The 23,530-nt window shown below is 38.0% G+C and overlaps 1 protein-coding gene across 6 annotated transcripts in view; it reads right to left on the reverse strand.

The window, feature by feature from the left end:
• The window catches only part of MBNL3 (muscleblind like splicing regulator 3), a 122,580-nt gene that overhangs the window by 67,034 nt on the left and 32,016 nt on the right, over positions 1 to 23,530 (reverse strand). For 5 of the 6 annotated variants that reach the window (XR_010319652.1, XM_064277595.1, XM_003420842.4 and 2 more), the window contains 2 exons: positions 5,536 to 5,645; positions 4,713 to 4,890 (listed from right to left, as the gene is read on the reverse strand). Coding sequence is in view for 5 of the 6 variants with exons in the window: in XM_064277595.1 (XP_064133665.1) it covers positions 4,713 to 4,889 (177 nt within the window). In the remaining variant the exon portion in view is untranslated. Of the gene's footprint in view, positions 1 to 4,712; positions 4,891 to 5,535; positions 5,646 to 5,730; positions 5,824 to 23,530 lie in introns of those variants that run through there. The other variant, XM_023539949.2, reaches the window with a different exon arrangement.

A 23,530-nucleotide genomic window follows, 5' to 3' on the forward strand; every position in this document is an offset into this window, starting at 1 on the left:
GAGTAATTGGGAGTGTGTAGCAAGGTGTATACAGGTTTTTGTGTGAGAGACTGACTTGATTCGTAAACTTTCACTTAAAGCACAATAAAAATTATATATATATATAAAGAATGAAACGATTGAAGGAACACTAGACTGGAGTCATTAGGTTCTTCTGATAACTGCTTATGTGACCTTGGACAAGTTGACTCTCCTTCACTGGACCTCGAGTTTCCTCATCTGTAAAATAGTAGCAGTTTTGAGTTGAATGGTTTTCCCTCTACAGCCAAAATCCTTGATTTTTGTGCCATGGTATACAAATTGTTAACATCAGGGAAAACTGGGTGCGGGGGGTGGGAGACAGATGTGGTAGGCTGCTTCTGTAAAGATTACAGCCTTGAGAACCTTATGGGGCAGTTCTACTTTATCCTACAGGGTCGCTATGAGTCGGAATCCACTCAACAGCAGTGGGTTGGGTTGGGTTGGGGTGCAGAGGATACAGGAATTCCCTGAACTATTTTCTCAACTTTTTTGCAAGTTTAAATTTATTTCAAAATAAAAAGTTAAAAGGTATGACTGAGCTATCAGCATATATTTATTTGGCTATTGATTGTAATTCCATTTTTCTGTCACAAGTGGTTTTTTCAAATATCCAAAATAGTATTGACTTTTACCAGTTAAAGATACATCCTTTTTAAGGAGAGTATTACAGAAGATAAATATCCTTAAGTTAGATGTTATTTTCCTTTAGTCTCATGACGACAGATGCTGTTTATGTGTCTTAATACTGTAGGCAGACCTCTCTTACGGAGCTTATAAATGGTGCTAAGTCTTGCATAATTCAGCTACCCCAGGGATTACGCTGCTAGGAGTTTTCTGCTCCTGATAAATTTTCTCTTAGCAAACAGGGATGAGGTAAATACTCAGTCAAAAAAAAAGTCCAATTTTAAACTAGTGAAAACCTGTGACTAGTGATACTAGTACGGAACATACTGGTAACTCTGGCCAATTTGATCTCCAAGAATGGATTCACATTCATATACCTATACAACAGGTTTTGCTTGTCAAAATATTATTATGTCTCTGATCATATGTAATGTAGGAAGGCATGAAGACACAATGTAGGGTTGTTTTATGTGCCTTCCTCACCCACTTCCTATCTTCTAGGAACATACATGGGTTGCCATGACTATCCTCTGACTATGCCTGCTGCCAAGGTCTTTGCCACGAAATTCTTGTCACAAAACTACCCAAAGTGCTGAGTTGAGTGGGCAGATGTTGTGGGTCTTGACCTGTTATACTGAAATGTTGTTGTTGTTAGGTGCCGTCGAGTTGGTTCTGACTCATAGCGACCCTATGCACAACAGAACGAAACACTGCCCGGTCCTGAGCCATCCGTACAATCATTGTTATGCTTGAGCCCATTGTTGCAGCCACTGTGTCAATCCACCTCGTTGAGGGTCTTCCTCTTTTCCACTGACCCTGTACTCTGCCAAGCATGATATCCTTCTCCAGAGACTGATCCCTCCTGACAACAGAATAACATGAAGATAATAATCTTGGCTATGAATACCGTTACAAAGATTGATTTGGTTTTTAATATGATGATCTTCTGTTAAATCCAAGGGACATTCACTAAAAACACCAGCCTAGATCAATGGCAAACTGCAATATCAAGAAATTGGCATAAAATTGGGTTAAGCAATACTTGTAAAAAACCTTTGAACATGAATTGTGCCAAGCAGATGAGGCAACTGAGTAAAAAAACAAAAAAACAAGTTGTATGCGAACATGACATAAGACTCTTCTTTACAGCCAGAAATTGATCTGTGGGGAGCACTTTCTATGAATTACCAGATTTCTCTCTGAAGATGGTGTGGTATTCATGACTGGACACTCAACATTCATGAAAGGATGGGCACAGCACTTCAGCACAATGCACTATCGGCCATCCAGCTTGCCCTTCTTAGTCTCATAACACCCCCTCATTATGATGTGAGTATAGGACATTTGTTGTTTCCTTTCATATAGGACATTGTATCTCTTCTATCTATTAGGAAGACAAAGAACTGGCATCTGGTAGAGTACCTAGTGCTAATGGAATCCTTACAAACTAAACAAAAACAGATGCCCAAAACTCATCAAATGATTCCTGCAGTTATTTAACTACTCATGAAAGAAGAAACACAGTCCTCAGATGAATTTCAAAGTCTTTCCATTGTACAGACTCAAGGGGAGTAGCAAATACTGCAATAATATTAGTACAATCCACATACACACCCTGAACTTAGGACAGCTTTTATGCATATCATGGATAAGGAATAATATAAAAGAACTATAAAGCTTTTGGCAGACGTGGGACTCTGATGAATATGTTATCTAAATAACAAATTAATTGTTTGAAGGGCTTTATATAGTTGAAAATATTAAGGTTTTCATTAAAATTTGTGAATGTAAAGACTATGTAAAGCAACTTTATGCTGTATGACTGGTCATCAAGATATTAACATAATGGGGAAATTATTTTGAAAACATTGGACACAGTGAGTAGACAGCTTATTTAAATAGTTAAGTGGTTTATTAATAGTCATTGGGCATTATCTAGTTAGTCTCTGAATTAAACATTTTTCCAGCTTTAGTGGTAGTGCAGTACACATTTTCTTAACGATCACCTTCCATATTATTTTTCTTCAAAATGTTTGTATTGTGGCTCTCTTTTGCCTTTAAATGGGAGAAATGACTTGAAGTATATCAGTGATTAGGAAGATCACACATCTCCTTCCTCATTCTAAGAGAGCTTGCAAGGCCTGCAAGGAACTCAATATCAAAGAGTAAACCATAAAAACAGTGATACTTAGCTTGAAGAACTAATATCACAGCCAGGGCAATTGGATTTGACATGTCCTTTTGGAATATGCATTTGTAGTTTTAAATAGACTCTTTTTGAAGAATTCCAAATGTAAGCATCTTACTTAATAGTAAGATGATAATCTTTCATTTAATTCACTTTTGTAGTGGCACATGGTTTTTCATTTGAGTCCCCATAATAATCGAAGTTAGGTAAAGAAGATATTATCCATCTGTTAGAGATAAAGTAACTCAAGTTTTGCGAGATTAAGTAGCCCAAGGTCAGGTACAGTAGTGGGGCTGGGACTGCACCTCAGATCTTCCAAAACAACACACGGAAAGTGCCTAGTACACCGCCTGACCCACTGTATGGATTGGATGAAAGACACTTCCTTTTCTTTTCCCAACTAGCCCAGTGCTCTTTTCTACTTCAAGACACTCCCCAGTTCTGCAGCAGTAGATTTAAATAATACACAAAATAATTACAAATGCAATTTTAATGATACAAAAATGAAGAAAACATTTTCTCTTTAGTCACATCTGCTGCAAGTAAGAGCAATTCAGACATTTTCAAAGGTAGGAATTACCTTTACTTTTATGCTAAGTGTCCATTCTTGAATTTGACTGGTCTGCAACAAAAAACTAGTAACCGAGAGATAAGAGAAAGTAGCTACTTAAATAGTCTATCACTCTATAAAATGTTTTCTGAAGAAATGATCACATGAAGGAATATGTCTCTATTAATCAATGCAGCCATAAATAAAAACGTTAATGAGGTAAAATTGATCATGATGAGGGTAAAACAATGACAAGAAATTGAAAGGGTTCTTGTTAAGCTTAATTCATTTTGATCTATTTTGGGGAAAAAAGCTCTAATGCATGGTAGCAAATCTTATTAATTAAACCAGGAATCTATTACCATTTTTTATTCTATGCTTTAATTTGTACATATTTATCCTTCATTTAAGGATAACTATGAATAAAACACGAAAATCAGTGCATTTGCTTGTTCTGCAATCATATATGTTCTATTCTACATAATACCTCATTTGCCCTCATGCCTTGTTTATACTCTAGTACATAATATTCAGGTTTGATGACCTTGGGAATAGGACTTTCCTTACAAAATGTGCTCACAAACCTGAAATTGGTCAATATGCTATCCACAAAGAATAGTATGTGAGCTTAGATTTGCAGCAATATGTTTAAGTTAAAGATTCAAAATATGCTTTGATTAAGGAACTTCAAAATGCCACCAATTTCCTCCTGGATAGTGATATTCTCACTTGATAATCCCTCCGGGCTCCATTTTCTGAAAACTGGCTGGTCCCTCTCAAGCGCATTTTGATAGCATGAATGATAAGCTAATTAAGAGCTTCTCTACATTATATGGGGATTACGATCACTGTCCTCAGAATCCAAAAACTTATACAAAAATAAAAATAAACCAAGGTAAGGCTGAAGTACCTCACGCCTACAAAAACTCTTGAATTTTTATTCTTTAAGTGTATCTATCTGATAAGTTGGCTTTGGTAGGGTGAGCTTATGACTGGCTTAGTTTTGTAAACACAAAGTCTACATCTGGTCTTAAAAAACAAACAACACTTAACAGTTTCATGGTATTATGAATTTTACTCATTTCAAAGCACCAAAAACAAAACCCAAACCCATTGCCGTCGAGTTGATTCCGACTCATAGCGACCCTCTAGGACAGAGCAGAACTGCCCCATAGGGTTTTCAAGGAGCAGCTGGTGGATATGAACTGCCACCTTTTTGATTAGCAGCCAAGCTCTTAACCACTGCACCACCAAAGCACATCATATTTCAAAAAAGATAGAAATAAACAAATTTAAATTAAAGATTATGTGCATTCAGATGGGACTCACCTTCAGAGAATCAAAACAGGCTACCACACGACCATTTTCCACATGGCAAACTCTTGGTGGATGGGCAAACTTGCAATCAGCATCAGCTCGAGAGCAAGTTCCTCTCTGAAATTCTCTACAGACTTCTAAAGTCAGCCACTTGGTATCACGAATCATGGTAACATTGATAGCCGTCATACTGAAAGGAAAATTAAAATGAAGTGCACACTCTTCTGAAAAGGAAAATTCAACTCACGTGCACCCATTTTGGGACATGTCACTGCTGATTGTTAAAAGGTGAGAAAAGTTAATTCACACTAAATACGACAAGAGAACAGGTTCCTTTGGTACAATGTCAATTTGCCAGCACTTAGGCTTTCATTTAAGTAAAATCCAACCTAGTCAAACAAAAAGCCAGTCAGAAAATAAAAATCGTATCAGAATAATTAAAAATTAAATTAGAGACCAACTCCTAAAAAGGCAATGGTAAAGGTTAAGATACTGAGTGTTGTAGTTTGTTCCTCTACTGAAGTTACTTCAAATAACTGGCAGACTTTCAAAAGAATTCTGAGCTTTCCAGTTTCTGTTTTCAATTATTTTTGCGAAAGACATATGCTGCTGGCTGCCCTTTAATTTGTAGAACAGTCTCAGATCACGGGGAGAAAAGTCTCCCCCCCGCCCCATTTCTTGGCTTTAAAGATTAATATTGGTAAGGGTGTTGCAACTGTTTGCACAAAAAGTAAAACAAAATAAAAGCTGTCCTACAAAATCAAGGGGAGGGAAAATAATTGAGAATCAAATAAAAAGCCTATACAAGATACTGACAGTGAACTTACAAACCCACCAAGTTTGTTTGTGTTTTGATGGAGATGTGGTAGGGAGAGGGGATTACAGAGAGGCAGCTCTGGAGCAGAATTCAAGCAGCAGTTTTCAGAAAAGGCACTTTTCAGAAACCTGCAAGAAAAAAAAAACATTTGTAAAATTAGCTAAAATAATACCATGCTTCTGTTTTAAGCTCTAACTTTGAAAAAGAAGTTACCATGTCCTATTTAAAACAGGAAGCAGCTAGATACAGAGAGTGCAACATAGTACAGTCAGCTATTGTCAATAAAAACGGCATTTCCCAATGCAGAACTGTGCATAGTAAAAGGAAGTAACCACTTAGATTTACTGTTGCAGTACAAGATTGGGCAACAACCCAATTAAGAGGAAAAAAAAAGATAGTTTTATTTTGATCTGTTTGGGGCAGAAGTTTCACTTTGGGGTCCACTGCACAGAGAATGCCACAGCCTGATGTGACAGTCTCTTATGCATTTATGATCCACTTGTGTGTCTCTAGTTTTTAAAGGCTACCAAAGGCTTGCCTTTAAACTGACTTCACTAGCAACTTGGAAGACAGGCCTGGCAATCTGTTTCCAAAAGGTCACGGCCTTGAAAGTCCTATGGAGCTGTTCAACTCTGCACACATGGGGTTGCCATGAGTCAGAATCAACTTGATGGCAATGGTTTTTGTTTTGTTTTGTTTTTTACTATGGTCTTATTGTTTATGGTCTTATTGAAGGCTTGATTATCTGCTCTCAAAATCCAGAAAACAGATTGTAAATTGTTCTGAGAGGTAATTCCGCGTGTGTGCTTGAAATGTAATTGTTGATGATCACATGAAACCGTCCTGATACAACTAGCTGGCAATGCACTGTATGTGAGGTAGGGTGGAGGAAGGAAATGTAAAATGTGCTTCAGACAAACAGAAAAAATGCCTTTGAAAAGATACTGGACTTTTCTTCTATGTATGCCCTTTTAGTCTCTACAAAGAGAAATTTGAACAACTCAGAAGTAGGTTTCAATGTACATGAAGTGAGACAGAAAGCGCTGTTCAGTAACACTTTAAATATTGTTTACCTTTAAGATTTGCAGTTTAACCCCGTGTCATTCAGCAACAATTTCAAGCAACTCAGCAGAGAAGTTATATGAAAGGTTAATTGACTGGCAAGAAGCCATGAACACATACTGAAATAACAGGGATTTTCCACAGCAAAAAATAAACTCAGCTCTGATTGTCAAACAAATTAACTAATTCTTAACTGTGTCATGAAAGCAGAACAAAAGTTGTTGAAAACATTTCGTTGAATTTTTAGACAATAATTTCAGTAACTTTGCAGAATCTGAATTCTGCTGGTCCGTTTTGCATTCAAAAAGAAACTCAATATCATTTGAATTTTCAGATACCATTGGGAAATTAAGTGTCTAGAAAATTCAAGCAAGCTTATCTTTCCATTCAAGAGCAAAACATGTTTTTGATTTAGCCATTATTTGTAGAGATCTTTCTAAAATATATGTATTATATATAGCTTTGCATTATAAAACAAACAAATAAAAAAACACTGAATATAATTTCGCCTCTGGTTGAAAACTTGGGGTCATCAATGTCTGGAAAGTAGTATAGTTTTTCTCCTTCAGTGGCAGCCTGTTCATTGTCACTTCTACTGCCACAATATCTGCTATAGTGGACTATCCAGATCCCTTCTGGAAAACCTAAGAGCCAATCATGATAAGAAACGAATACTGAATAAGAGTTAGCAACCTGTTGAATGTGGAGCCTAAAGGGCAAAATGTGTGGCTTTCCTGCAGAAGTTCTATGACTTCTCTTACTGTTCTGGAATGCTCCTGCATTCCATTTCATGTGGGACTGTGTCCTGCAGGGTTAAGGTTGTCAGAAATATGACCTCCAGAAAAATATTTAAAAAATACACATCTCTAAAAAGCCTGATAAGAAAAATGACAACCACGGTGAGATACTACTTCTTACCCACTAGGATGGTTATCATCAAAAAGAGAGAGAATAACAGGTGTTGGCAAGGATATGGAAAAATTAGAACCCTCATACACTGCAGGTATAAACAAAAATGGTGCAGCTGTTTGGGAAAACAGTCTGGCAGTTTCTCAAACGTTCAAACACAGAGTTACCATTTGACCCAGCAATTCCACTACAAGGTATGCATTCAAGAGAAGTGAAAACATGTGTTCACACAAAAACTTGTATACGAATGTTCATCTCAGCATTTTTTATTAATAGTCAAAAAGTGGAAACAACCCAAATGCCCATTAATTGACGAGTGGACAAACAAAACGTGGCATATGCATACAATGGAGTATTATTCAGCTATATAGACTAATGAAGTGCTTGATACATGCTACCACATGATGAACCCTGGAACATTATGCTAAGTGAAAGAAGCCTGACACAAAAGGCCACATATTATATGATTCCATTTATATGAAATACCCAGGATAGGCAAATGCATAGAAACAGAGCAGATTAGTGGTTGCTTAGGGCTGGGGGCGGGGTGGGGGATGGAGGGATTGGTGGTGACTGCTAAAGGGTATAGGTTTTCTTGTTGGGGTGATGAAAATGTTTGAAAATTGATTGTGGTGATGGTTGCACAACTTTTTAATATACTAAAAACTATTGCATTGTATACTTGAAATGGGTAGATTGTATGGTATGTGAATCATACCTCTATAAACTGGTTATAAAAAAGAGAGAGAGAAAAAAACTAGAGATATGAAAACCAAAAAAGAAAAAAAGCAGCAGCCTGATGGGACTGGCTGCCTCAAGCTCCTTAAGACTCTTCTTAGACACAAACTCTTCTAAGTAGCGTTACTAAGCAGAAGTTGAAGAGTAAATTAGTTTCCATACTGGAACTGATTTAGTGTATTATGGAAAACACTCTGAAGAAGCAGTAAAGGACAATGGTTACATTTATGCTCTGGGAGTCTGCAAGTTTATATTTAAAGATATATTCAAACTCAATTCTACAACTAAATTCTATAGGCTGCCTGAACACATTTGAAAGAAAAATAACCAAAAAAGGAATATAGATAAGGGTTGAGCATTTGCTCAGAACATAAACAGTGAGGGTTTGGGGAAAGATTTTTTTTTTTACAGAGGTCTATGATGGCACTAGTTTTTATCAAGTACAGAAACAGATGATAAATAATAAATTAGAATTTTGAACTTTTCTAAATGAAAAATGGAAACAGGAATTGGTCTTTGGCAACATGTTTTATGTAAAACCAGGGATGGGAGAAGAAGGAATTTTCTTCTTTTTCTGGCCTGTAACGTCTTATGGAACCCTGGACAATTGCTCAAAGCATTTCTAGCCAGCACATGTCTTCAGACTGGAACTATTTTTTGCAACTGGACTGACAAGGTAGAAAAGACACGGAGTGCTTTCTTTTTTTTCCTGTATTTTTAAGAAAATCAACTCTGTTTTAGGGACAACACAGTTTTATCTTTGCTACCTTAGACTTGAGTATTAGGAATACAATTTAGCTTTTTATAATTTATAGTCTTAGTAGCAGTAGTCCCGGTAGTGCAGTGGTTAAAGCACTTGGATGATTACCGAAAGTTCGATCATTCAAACCCACCAGTGGGAGAAAGATGTGGCGGTCTGCTTCTGTAAAGATTTACAGCCTTAGAAACCCTATGGGGCAGTTCTACTCTGTCCTATAGGGTCACTGTGAGTCGGAATCAACTGGATGGCAGTGGGTTTGGATTTAATGCAGTAATGCAGTGGTTAAGTGGTTGACTGCTAACCTTTGAAAGGTTAGCGGTTTGAACCCACCAGCTACTCGATGGGAGAAACATGTGGCAGACTGCTTCTGTGAAGATTACAGCCTTGGAAACCCTATGGGATTTTAATGTATAATTTTTTTAATCTTAAAAACCAAACCCATTGCCGTCCAGTCAATTCCGACTCATAGCGACCCTACAGGACAGAACAGAACGGCTCCATAGGATTTCCAAGGAGTGGCAGTTGTATTCAAACTGCAAACCTTTTTGGTTAGCAGCTGAGCTGCTAAGCACTGCACCACCAGAACTCCTTTTGTACCTTAGAAGTGAAGAATATTGAATACACAATGGACTGTCAGAAGAATGAACAAATCTCTCTTGGAAGAAGTACTGCCAGAATGCTCCTTAGAAGCAAGAATGGCAAGACTTTGTCTCATGCACTTTGGACATGTTATCAAGAGGAACCAGTCCCTAGGGAAGGACAACATGCTTGGTAAAGTAGAAGGTCAGGTACAAAGAGGAAGACCCTCAACAAGATGGACTGACACAGTGGCTGCAACAACGGGCTTAAACATAGCAATGAGTATGAGGATGGTGTAGGGCCGGGCAGTGTTTTGTTGTGTTGTACATGGGGTTGCTATGAGTTGGAACCGACTTGATGGCACCTAACAACAACAACAGAAGCAAGGATGGCAAGACTTACTTTGGACACATCATCACAAAGACCAATTGCTAGAAAACTACATCATGTTTGATAAAGTAGAGGGCCAGCAAAATGAGGGAAACTCTCAATGATATGGATTGACACAATAGCCTCAACAATGGACTCAAACATAACAGCCATCATGAAGATGCACAGGACTGGGCAACTTCTTGTTCTGTTATACGTAAGGTTGCCATGAGTCAGCTCAGACTCAAAGACAACTAACAACAATAAAAAAGAAAGAAAATGAATATGAAAAGTCACTATTTCTTAGTACATTTGTACTTATATAATGTTTACACTATTTCATTGATATTTGGAGTTCTACAAAATACTCTAAAGTAGGAATGGCATAGGAATTACCCAAAAATACTGATGAAAGAAATGAAGCTCAAAACAAAAGAAAAACCAAACCCGTTGCCGTCGAGTCTGTTCCAACTCACAGCGACCCTATAAGACAGAGTAGAATTGCCCCATAGAGTTTCCAAGGAGCGCCTGGTGGATTCAAACCACCAACCTTTTGGTTAGTAGCTGTAGCACTTAACCACTGTGCCACCAGGGTTTCCAAATCAAGCTCACGGAGGCTAAATTGCTTGTTTGATGACACAAAGCCTTAAGTGGTAGAGAGCCAAAACTCCAGGCAAGATCCTCTGACTCCAAATTCCATGCTTAGATCCTGACAGAGAAATGTGTTAGAGGGCATTTTTTATCTCCCTTAGGAATCTGAACCAAGGAAAGCCAGTCATTTTTGTATAGTACTTATTTATGGTTCCTTCTCAAAAGCATGTTCATGCCTGTTGTATCATTATCTTTATAACATACCTGTGTTGGGTTGGACCAATATTTATCCAGCACATACTATGTGCCTAGCACTGTTCTAGACACTGAACACATCTAATAAAGTTCCTGCTCTTGTGGGACTTCTTATGCTCATTTAAATAGAGAAGACTCTGAAGGCATAGAAGTGAAACAATTACGGAGAGTTTTTGCGGGGCTGGAAGCAGACACTAGGTGTTCTGACTCCAACAAAGGTCTAATTCCCAATGGATGTACACCAAGTCCTTTGACTTAAAAAGTGTACTCAAGCACACACCCAAACACTATCACATAGAAAGATTCTTCCTCATTTGGCAGCAGCAATATCTCATCCGGGATTTAGAGTAAAAATGTGGGATACTCAAATGATTTCTGTCCATATCATTGCCTAGTAGGTTAATCATTGGAATGTATTTGTCCAACAATGGGTGTAACGAAACTGGTGATGGTGGAGAGGTGATTTCATTTTGGGCCATAGAAAGAAACATTCCTTAAGTACTTTTCCTTGGAAAAAAAATAATTAATTTTGACTTTTAATTGATGCTTAGCTATAAGAATCCTAGGTAATATTTCAAGTAAGGAAAATAAAAACATTTTTATTTTAAAATTACATACACACTAGATTTGTTACTAAGGGAACTCTTTTTGAAAAAGTAGATTTTTTTTTTTAAGGGTTATTACTTTTTTGATGGAAGTTACAGGGTTACTATGAGTCAGAATCGACTTGACCACAAAGGGTTTACTTTGTTTGGTTTTGGAGCCCTGGCACAGTGGTTAAGAGCTCGGCTCCTAACCAAGAGGTCGGCAGTTTGAATCCACCAGCTGCTCCTTGGAAGCCCTATGGGGTGGTTCTACTCTGTCCTATAGGGTCACTATGAGTCGGAATCAATTTGCTGGCAACAGGTGTTAGAGTTATCTTGAAGGTAAGAGAAAAGAAGAAATATTTTCTACTGACTAGTGGAAACTGTAACTTGCTTCAGAGCTGTTTGCAAGGCTACTGCCAGCAGCTACTTTTGCCTCACTTTTCCTATACTTTCCTTGTCTCCTTCCTTCTCCTTTCTTTTCCCTTCCCTCCACAAGCCACCACACATAGAAACGCTGCCAATGCCTGGTCCAGAAGATCACAAAGATACTATTTGGCACCTAAGCCAGCATCTGAAGAGGTATTCCTTTGAATGCATTTATCAACCTCCTGAACAATGTTTTCTTTCTTTGCAGTTTAAGCTTTCCTTACATCTGTATTACCTCTGAATTTCTTGTGGCCATTTATTTTGGCTCTACGAACATATGACACACCTGCCATACACAGCTTGAATTGGCGGGCTGACAAGATTTAAAAAGCTTTCAAGTCTTCGAATTTGCTTCAAGTTCTATTTCCCTTATGTTTTGGTTAGTGGTCCACCAACACACGTTCTTTAAGGTGCGTGAGAGGTTCTCAGTGGGGCAGATGGAAACCATGATTTCATAGCATCTTATGGAAATCCCAGTTTTCTGTCAGAAAAATAAATGGCTATAAAAATAAGAATATTTTGCCTATGCACAGAGCTTTTTCATTAAGTTAAAGAAAAGATTCACACATTTTTTTCACAATACACCTGAGATACTAAATTTAATATACCCTTTCAAAAAGCAGGTAAAGTTATTCCATTTCATAAAGCAATTAAACAGCCCACCTCAGTTCACACAGATGGTCATAAAATAAATAAATAACCCACAGGCACTACAGTGTCTCCTTCAAACATAGCTTTAGCAATGTATGTGACTGGTTTTGTTTGTCAAAAGGAGCTCATCTTTTTTAAAAGTATGTATTTTTTAATAATATACTAAATTCTGATAGCTTGCTAATAAATGCCATTTAAATATTTTAAGCTAAATCCAGTGAGGAAAAAAAATTAAAATCTGCCATACTACCAAAGGCCCTAAATATGATTGTTACTAAACAACACTGGCTCAGTGTTTGCTTGTGTGCATGGGACAGGAGTCCCAGTAACATTACAAGATCTTCATTCACCAAAAAGTAGATTCAAATTTGAAGACAACAGGAACTTAACATATTCAGCAATTCAAGTCTATAATGTTCAAGCATTTGGCATAACTGAAATATAAAACACATCACAAGATTTATTGCATTTAATACATGCAGGGTGACTTTGTTGATGGTTTAATTCAGCAAATATTTATTGAGCAACTACTATGGCTCAAGCATTATTTTAGGTGCACAGGCCTGTGTAGGTGCTTCTGAGGACTCAGAAGAATTTTAAGACATTGTCTTTGTACTCAAGAAACCTCTAATCTAATTGGGGAAGTAAGAGCAATATATCTGAAATTAAAGCCAACAATGCAAGACAATTAAGGGCAAAATTCAGTAGCGTTAACAACAAATGCTATGAGAATTGTGAAAAGAGAACCTCACTAAGGTCATGGGGCCCTAGTGGTATAGTGGTTAGGAACTTGGCTGCTTACCAAAAAGGTCGACAGTTTGAAATCACCAGCTGCTCCTTGGGAACCCTATAGGGCAGTTCTGCTCTCTCCTATAGGGTCGCTATGAGTCAAAATTGACTTGATGGCAATGAGTTTGGTTTGGTTTTTTGGTTGGAGTAGTCAAGGGAGTTTTCAAGAAGGAAGTGGAGCTAGGCAGTAAAAAAAAAAAAAAATAAGAAGGGCCTAAGTGAAGGAGGAGGGGCAGAGAACATTCCTGGAAAGAAGAACAGCAGGAATGAGGGCAAGAAGCTCAGAAGGGTATGAGTAAGGAGGTATGGGATGGTTCATATTGGGGAACAAAGAGAAATAATGTATAGGTGGTTTCTGAAGGACCTTGAAAGTGACCCAAGGAAGTGTCTATTTGTTATAGAAATAAGAGCTTCTCTCAAAGATCTTAAGCAGAGTAGAAACTTAGAGGCCATAAAAGTAGTATGTTAACAATGACCTGCCCTTAGAAGATTGTTTTGTTTAAGGGGCCCATAATACACAATCAGAGCAAAGTCTGTGTGTCCAACATACTCTAGAAGAACAAAAGATGAAGTGGAAGTGGCTAAAGGTCAGAGAGTTTCTCTCCAGTTCACAGGCTCTGGGAAGCCAGAATGGCAGCAACAAAAGTGGGTAGGGAAACAAAAAGGGCAGCTTCTTATTTGCAGTTTGCTATTTATTGACTCCAGTCATTGAGGATACATAATTGCATTCCTATTTCCTGAACTGACTCAAATACTTTCCAATCTTAATCTCTATAATAGATATTTCTTTTAAAAACATAGTCAAAATTTTAACTAGGATGTTTTTCGGTTAAACTTTGCTACAGAATAAATTCACGTCAGGAGGCCAGTTTAGACAGTAACCTTTTTGGCTACAATGTTGTTATGTGCCCTCGAGTTAATTCTGACTCATACCTATCCTACAGGACAAAGTAAAACTGCCTCATAGAGTTTCCAAGGCTGTCATCTTTACGGGAGCAGGTCACCAGGTCTTTTCTCCCAGGGAGTGGCACGTGGATTCAAACCACTGACCTTTCTATTATCAGCCAAGCACTTAAGCATTGTGCTACTGGGGCTCTTTTTGGCTATAACAGCATCCTGTAAATTCCTGCTACAGGGCTTTAACCAGCACCCCAGTGGCTTGAAAGTGTTCATGCTCTTCCCAAAGTGGTCATTGAATTGAATTTTAGGGGCCAGTTTACTCATTGATAAGATTTGGTTGAACATCACTGTTCATTCCCCCTCTCCCGCATACATACACAATATACATCAACATACACACACAAATTACAAAATAATAATGTAAAATAATGGCTAATTGTTAATTTATCCTTTAAATACTTATAAACAGCCCAGGTAACTCTTTCGTCAAACTTATGAGTCATATAAGGATGACTGTTTGTCAGAGGTAAACGTAGGTAGCATCTCAGTGATTTAATGATGTAAAAGGATTCATCACTGTACCTAGTAGGCATCCAGTGAGGGCTCCTTACCTGAATTCATCATTGGCATTATAGCCAATGAATTCAGATTCTCAATCTCAATAATAAGCAACCACTCCTTATTCAGAGCACTTAGAAAATGAGTGAAAGGACAGAGAAAAAAACTTTGTGGCTAAAAATATTGGCAGAGTTCCAAATGTACCTTGATTTCAAGGGCCAAGTAGTTTAATAAATCAGTGCCAAACCTGGTAGACCAAAGGGAGTTTTCTAGGAAAGTGAACATAAGAGCTCTCCCCTTTTATCTAAAGTTATTGCTGCTAGAAACATTATTTCACATTCTTACATGACTGAAATGTATAGCTATAAACCAATTGCCTGGAGTTAATTGGAAAGCTGACTGCTTTAGTAAAGAGTTAGCAGTGAAGAGTTGGGAGAGCAGGCAGGACAGAGTCTCAAATTCTTCATGTCCCAATCTTCACACAGGTCTGAGATTAGCCTTTCTTAAAGGCCTCTAGATTTAGAATTTCATTTTTCTCTTGCTATTCCAATGTGACTTATACTGGACTAGAAATCCCAGGCTTTTCTTTATATGAAAATTAAGAGGAAATATAAAATCGGCTGGCTTTTTAACATCTTTTAATTGCATTTTAGACAAGTGCTCAATGCCCCGGGCTAACACTAAAAAAGGGCATGTAGCCACAATACAGTCATCATAAAGTCACCTTCTGAGCCCCGGGAGAATACATACCCATCGTTGTCAAGTCGATTCTGACTCATAGTGACCCTATAGGGCAGAGTAGAACTGCCCCATAGGGTTTCCAAGGAGCAGCTGGTGGATTTGAACGGCCAACCTTTTTGGTTAGCAGCCAAGCTCTTGACCACTGTGCCACCAGGGTTCTGGATAGAATACATAGTTCTCTTCTATCTCCACTCTCAACAACGCTCAATGGAAAGGTTATAAAACCCCCAAAGTAGAGGGGATCTAGAAAGAAGAATGGCTTAATTATACCCCAGAAATAAAAAGTAACACCTGGCCCCAAAATGTAATACTCATCTTCACTAAGAACAATTCTATAAAATCTAACAATTTCAGTTCTAATTTGTCTCAATAAATGGGGAAATGATTTATATGCCTACTTTCGCAAGGTGTGTAATTTAAATCCAGACTTCAGATTTAAAAAGGGGTGAGGAGTAGAAAATCAAGTGCACATCAAATATCAAAATACTCCAAATAACTCTAAATGAGCTGACAGAGTTATCCAAACCGCTGATGGACAGAGCAATCTATTGATTACTTCGCCCTTGAACAGAGGCCCAGAAAGGTTCATCTACTTGGCTAAAATACCTGAAATTGTTAGTGTACACATGAAGAGCTCATGATCCAATTTCATCATTGCTGATATTTTAGCAATCTGTGACCAGAATGGGTAGGCGGATTTCCAAAAGTTGAATTCAATTGACGTGGTTCATTTTGTTTCTTTCACTGACAACTCATATCCATGTTGGAGCTTAATTCCTGGCTATAGAGGCATTGTACACACTACTGAAAACCAGAAGGGTACCCTCTGTAGCTTAGAATCCCTCAGGAAAGACAGCCTCTTGCCTCTGTTGCTATAGGGACTTATTGACCCCTATGAATCTGTGTCTTCCCTTAATTTCAACGCAGCTTTCAGAGACGACCACCCTCTTTGAACACATGGTTTTATCCCAATGGTCTGTCTACTGTAGGTTATTTAAATTTTGGACTTTGCTTTTCTACCATGCTCTGCTTGATTCTCTCTACTTTCTAAAACCTTTTATAATCAGACTCAGCTTACCTGTTTATAACCACAATCCTGGCAATAATCCATTGCCAGCCAAAATTTATATGATCTAGCATATTCCTCCTGTTAAATAAGTTTCTGGTTTTGGCTGCTCTTATCCTGTTTCTACCCATGACAGCCTATTTCCCCTGCTAACCTCGGGTCAGGATAAATGGGCTTCATATAAGACATCAATTTTTAATCAAGTGTGATACAGGAAATTTTATTAAATAAGAACTCCAAGAGTGAGTTTACGATTCATAAAATAACCACTAAAACACAGTGAGGAGGATAAATTTGCTTTTATGGTGTATTCTAAAGCCAGTATCTTGGTCATTAAATAATTGGCATTCCAAGGTGTTAATGATGGTTGACATTTATGGAGCTCTTACTCTGTGCCAGGCACTGTGCTAAACATTTTATATTCATTATCTCACGAAGTCATCAACAATCTCCTATGAAGTAGACACTATTAAGATGCAATGTTAAAGCCTAATTTAAAATTTTTTTTAATTAAAATTTAAATTAATTAATTTAAATTTTAATTTAAAAAGAAAATTCACCTCTCACAAATCTCAATCCTACGCTTGTCATCAAACAGTCACATTGAATTTTTCTGCATTTAAAATTCTCAGAAATCATAATAAGGGAATCATGGACACCAATCAAAAAAATCTCCAGATTCTCCATTTTCTTCCAAGTTTCCTGCAGTTACAATAGGAAAGCCTACTACTGCCTATCCATGGAAGTCAGAGGATCCTGAACTACTTGCACTTTTTTTAGATATATCTTCTCAGGCATGTGTGGCAATTAAGTTAGAAAATGCTTGACACATTGGGTTTAAAATCACCGATTCAAGAGAACATGTGGCCCAGAAATCTGGCATCCAGCTGGTAGAAGGGAAGCATGAAAGCCTTTGGGCACAGGAAATCCTTCCTCCAATAATAAAAATTCTCTACAAAAAATGGCTATCCAAATCAGACTGAAAACTTTGAACCAAGATTTTATAAATTATACCAACCTTGTGAAGCTATATACTACAACATGGTACCCAATATCTTCAAAAACTCAACTCCCCCTATGGCTATCTTGCAAGCTCATTCTATCAAACTCTGGACTATGCAAATCGTAACAAGAAACCAAACCCATTGCCATCGAGTCGATTCCGACTCATAACGACCCTATAGGACAGAGTAGAACTGCCCCATAGAATTTCCAAGGAAAGGCTGGTGGATTCGAACTGCTGACCTTTTCCCCACATGGGAGTTTCAGGATAAGATCTGAGGGAAATACACTCAAGGGAAATGTTGAAATCAAACCAGCAAGGAAGTCTGTACACCAAGCATCAACTCAAAAGACAACTTATACGGCTAGGCCAAAAAAAAAAGTGGACTGGTGGCTTAAATAGTAGGTTAATGGAAGCATTACACTGAGGTGAACAGAATGTCCATGAAAGCTGATGAAATCCTATACTCTAGTTACCATGTTGTGTTTAGCAATTTAAAATCATGTGAGTAGACATTACAGGGTGATGAGGAAATTAAGGCTAACCTTATATTACCCGTATCACCAAGTATTACCAGTTTAAGTGATTTAAATGATTAAATTTGACAGCCATGTAATTCAATATATAGATGAAGGAGACCAAAATGACTTGATTCTATTTTAAATAACAGTATAACCCGACAAAGATCATAAAGGTTCTCAGCATAATATGTAGTTCTTCAATTCACACTGACATAAGCTGAGCCTAAAATCCCCAGGGTCCAAATATGGAGGGTATTATCAATCACATGTACCACTAAACACCTGTTCCACTAAAAACACTCAAGCCTCAAGCAACAAAATAGTTTTCACATTAGTAATCACTAACACAACACAGCTCAGGTAATCAGGTTTGTCAAAAGTCAAATTAAGACTCTTTCAGCAAAGGATAAAGACTTTGAGAATTCTAGAGTTGGAAGGAATCCTGAAAGATCAACTGTAGCACATTACTATCAGCCAGGTAAATGAAAGACTCTAAATCATTTAGGGTATATAGCACATATCCAATTATTGGATGCATATTGATAGTTGTTGTTGTTAGCTGTCAAGTCGATTCAGACTCATGGCTGCCCCATGTGCACAGAGAAGAACTGCACTCCACAGAGTTTTCTTGCCTGTAATCTTTTGGAAGCAGATCACCAAACCTGTCTTCCAAGACGTCCCTGGGCAGGTTCGAATCACCAACCTGTAGGCTAGTAGTCAAGAGCTTAACCATTTGTGCCCACCAGGGACTTCTATACTGATAAAAAAAAAAAAATAGTAAACCAAAAACCAAACCAAACCCATTGCCATCAAGTCGATTCCAACTCATAGCAGCTCTATAGGACAGAGTAGAACTGCCCCATAGGGTTTCCAAAGCTGTAATCTTTACAGAAGCAGACTGCCACATCTTTCTCTCACGGAGCAGCTAGTGGGTTCGAATCACCAACCTTTTGGTTGCAGGCAAGTGCTTAACCACTGCACCACCAGGGCTCCCTATATTGATAGCAGCTATCTGTAATTTCTCTTTCATAAGTTTATTCACTGAACAAACATTTATCAAGGATTAACTTGGGGCCACATAACAAAATTTCAAGGTTATGAAGATGGATAAGTCACACCCTCTCGTGTCTACATTTTATTTTCAAAAGCCTTCATTTCTGGAATATTCTCTACCTGATATCTCTTCTTCTTCACCCCAATCACTCCTGCATGCACTACAATATGGCTTCCATCCCCACCACTTTTTTCAAAACTGCCCGAAATCTAATGACTGCATTCGAGAACAACACGTATCTGCATTAAACATTGCTAGAACTGTAAGCACCACATTCACTATTACTTCTCCCAGCACAGTACCTAGGTTCTCAGTAAATGCTAAAAGAGCTGAATATTATCTGAAGAATAAAGGTGGTAGTGTGCATCACAGTGTAGTTACTCATTTAAAAAGACTTCAATTGTCAGTAATGTTAAAAAAAAAAAGAAAAAAAATTTTTTTTAATGTAAAGAGTCTGTATATTTACAAAAACCAATTTTTTTCCCTGCATTCATTCTCCAAATATGTATTGAATATTTTGTGCTAGGCATTGGGGGTACAGCTGTGACCAAAACAGACAAGGCTCCTGGTCTCATGGACCTTAATAATCTAACAAACTGTAATTCTGATGCCACACATTTAATAAACTTGTTTATCAAAAATGAGTACAACATGAATTTGCTTTTAAAGTATATGTTTTAAGGTCTCATAGAACTATGAAATACTCTCTCCCTTTCTTATTTGGAAAAATCCTACTCATTCTTCTAGGACCAGCCTCTCAACCCCACCACGTAGAAGGAATCACTGGGTTCTCAAAGCACTTTGATCAGACCCTCTCCATCATGAGCCCATTATATCAGAGTTGTGCATCTATTTCTGTAAACCCCTTCAGAGCAGGATCTAACATGGTGCCTGACACTTAGTAGTCTCTCAGTTCAAATTTTTTTTTAACTTTATTTTACAGATGAGGAAACTAAGGCCCAGAAAAGTTGTGAAATGTTAGATGATGTGTAGTGTATGGAAACCCTGGTGGTGTAGTGGTTAAGAACTATGGCTGCTAACCCAAAGGTCAGCAGTTAGAATTCACCAGGCGTTCCTTGGAAACACTATGGGGCAGTTCTCCTCTGTCCTACAGGGTCACTATGAGTCGGAATTGACTGGATGGCAATGGGTATGGCTTTTTTTTGTATGTAGTGTATACAATGAGACCTGGATTTAAACCTTGGTCAATATATTTAACCTCAGCATCTCAGTTTCCCTGTAAGATTAAGTTATACAACAGATGTTACAGCACCTGGCATGAGGTAGGCACTCAAAAAATCTAAGATATCAGCTAGTGATATAGAACTGGTATTTGACATGGTAGCTAGGTTGTCGGGAGTTTAAAGAAGAAGAAAAATAAATAAATAAGTGGGCAAATTGCAGGATTTATTTGGTGTTTTAGGCTTGACTTCAGCCAAAGAGAACATTGAAATATAGTCAGTGTGGGAGAGTGCAAAGAACCTAGATGGAAAGAGTAGAGAGCTGCCCCTAAGGACAAAATACACAGCTGATGTAACAGCATCCTCAGAGACTAGAGGAAAACTTGCCCAGGTATTAGCAACATCAGTTAATTAAATGGGCAAAGTTTTATATAGTCAACATAAAGGTATAGTGCTTCAAGATGGCACAATCAAGCAAAGAATAATTGAAAGCAGAACCTTTCCAGATCTTTAAAAAGAAAAATTCACTTAAAAAAATAAAGTCCCATAAAAAAATTGGAAACTATTAGCGGCTGTGCAACACTGCAGTAGAGAAAGAAAGAAAGGAAAAAAATTAAACGTCCCTGCCTTTTTTTTTTTTTTTAACACCCAGGAAAAATATCCACCATAGCATAGTGGTCAAGAATAAGACTGGTTCATAATCCCAGCTCTCACCTACTAGTTGAAAGACCTTGGACAAATTATCTAAAAGATCTGTTCTTTATTTTCCTCATCTGTAAAATGGTGCCAATAATAGTATCTAGCTCACAGGGTTATTTTGTAGGTTGAAGTGACTTAATATTTACAAAGCACTTGGAACAATGCCTGGCATTAAGTTAGTGCTAATTAAGTGCTTCTGAAATAAATTGCCTGAATTCATTTTGTTCAATATGGAAATAGGAATCTGGCAAACCCCCATCCATTAATTTACAATGAATAATAAAAAAAAATGTTTCCCTATGTATTTACTCTAACGATGAACTGAGCTGAAGGGGAAGAAATAAAGGCAAGCAATTTACTTGTTTTCCATTTCTCCAGAAGGATCTACAGGTGAAAGCTATAGAGTTATAACCAGACAGTTGACAGTAAGTCAACGCTGACTCATAACAGCCCCATGTGTGTCAGAAAAGAACTGTGCTCCGTAGGGTTTTCAATGGCTGATTTTTTGGGAAGTAGATCATCAGGCCTTTCTTCCAAGGCACCTCTGTTGTTGTTGTTAGGTGCCGTCGAGTCAGTTCTGACTCATAGCGACCCTATGCACAACAGAACCAAACACTGCCCGGTCCTGAGCCATCCTCACAATCGTTGTTATGCTTGAGCTCATTGTTGCAGCCACTGTGTCAATCCACCTCGTTGAGGGTCTTCATCTTTTCCGCTGACGCTGTACTCTGCCAAGCATGATGTCCTTCTCCAGGGACTGATCCCTCCTGACAACATGTCCAAAGTATGTAAGACGCAGTCTTGCCATCCTTGCTTCTAAGGAGCATTCTGGTTTTAATTCTTCCAAGACAGATTAGTTTCTTCTTTTGGCAGTCCATGGTATATTCAATATTCTTCGCCAACACCACAATTCAAAGGTGTCAATTCTTCTTCGGTCTTCCTTATTCATTGTCCAGCTTTCACGTGCATACGATGCAATTGAAAATAACATGGCTCGAGTCAGGTGCACCTTAGTCTTCAAGGTGACATCTTTGCTCTTCAACACTTTAAAGAGGTCCTTTGCAGCAGATTTACCCAATGCAATGCATCTTTTGATTTCTTGACTGCTGCTTCCATGGCTGTTGATTCTGGATCCAAGGAAAATGAAATCTTTGACATCTTCAATCTTTTCTCCATTTATCATGATGTTGCTCATTGGCCCAGTTGTGAGCATTTTTGTTTTCTTTATCTTGAGGTGCAAACCATAATGAAGGCTGTGGTCTTTGATCTTCATTAGTAAGTGCTTCAAGACCTCTTCACTTTCAGCAAGCAAGGTTGTATCATCTGCATAACGCAGGTTGTTAATGAGTCTTCCTCCAATCCTGATGCCTGGTTCTTCTTCATATAGTCCAGCTTCTCGGATTATTTGCTCAGCATACAGATTGAATAGGTGTGGTGAACGAATACAACCCTGACGCACACCTTTCCTGACTTTAAACCAATCAGTATCCTCTTGTTCTGTCCAAACAACTGCCTCTTGATCTATGTAAAGGTTCCTCATGAGCACAATGAAGTGTTCTGGAATTCCCATTCTTCACAATGTTATCCATAATTTGTTATGATCCACACAGTCGAATGGCTTTACATAGTCAATAAAACACAGGTAAACATCCTTCTAGTGTTCTCTGCTTTCAGCAAACATCCATTAATAATCGGAACCTGGAACGTATGAAGTATGAATCTAGGAAAATTGGAAATTGTCAAAAATGAAATGGAACGCATAAACATCGATATCCTAGGCATTAGTGAGCTGAAATGGACTGGTATTGGCCATTTTGAATTGGACAATCATATAGTGTACTATGCTAGGAATGACAACTTGAAGAGGAATGGTGTTGCATTCATCGTCTAAAAGAACATTTCAAGATCTATCCTGAAGTACAACGCTGTCAGTGATAAGATAATACCCATAAGCCTACAAGGAAGACCAGTTAATATGGCTATTATTCAAATTTACGCACCAACCACTAGGGCCAAAGATGAATAATTAGAAGACTTTCATCAGCTACTGCAGTCTGAAATTGATGAAACATGCAATCAAGATGCATTGATAATTACTGGCGATTGGAATGGGAAAGTTGGAAACAAAGAAGAAGGATCAGTAGTTGGAAAATATGGCCTTGGTGATAAAAACAATGCCAGAGAACGAGTGATAGAATTTTGCAAGACCAAAATTCATTGCAAATACCTTCTTTCACCAACATAAACGGCGACTGTACACATGGACCTCACCAGATGGAACACACAGAAATCAAATTGACTACATCTGTGGAAAGAGGCAAAGGAAAAGCTCAATATCATCAGTCAGAAGAAGGCCAGGGGCCGGCTGTGGAACAGACCATCAATTGCTCATATGCAAGTTGAAGGTGAAACTGAAGAAAATCAGAGCAAGTCCACAAGAACCAAAATATGACCTTGAGTATATCCCACCTGAATTTAGAGTCCATCTCAAGAATAGATTTGACGCATTGAACACTAGTGACCGCAGACCAGACGAGTTGTGGAATGACATCAAGGACGTGATCCATGAAGAAA

This window comes from Loxodonta africana, chromosome X (genome assembly GCF_030014295.1).
Source record: "Loxodonta africana isolate mLoxAfr1 chromosome X, mLoxAfr1.hap2, whole genome shotgun sequence".
Taxonomy (NCBI): Eukaryota; Metazoa; Chordata; class Mammalia; order Proboscidea; family Elephantidae; genus Loxodonta; species Loxodonta africana.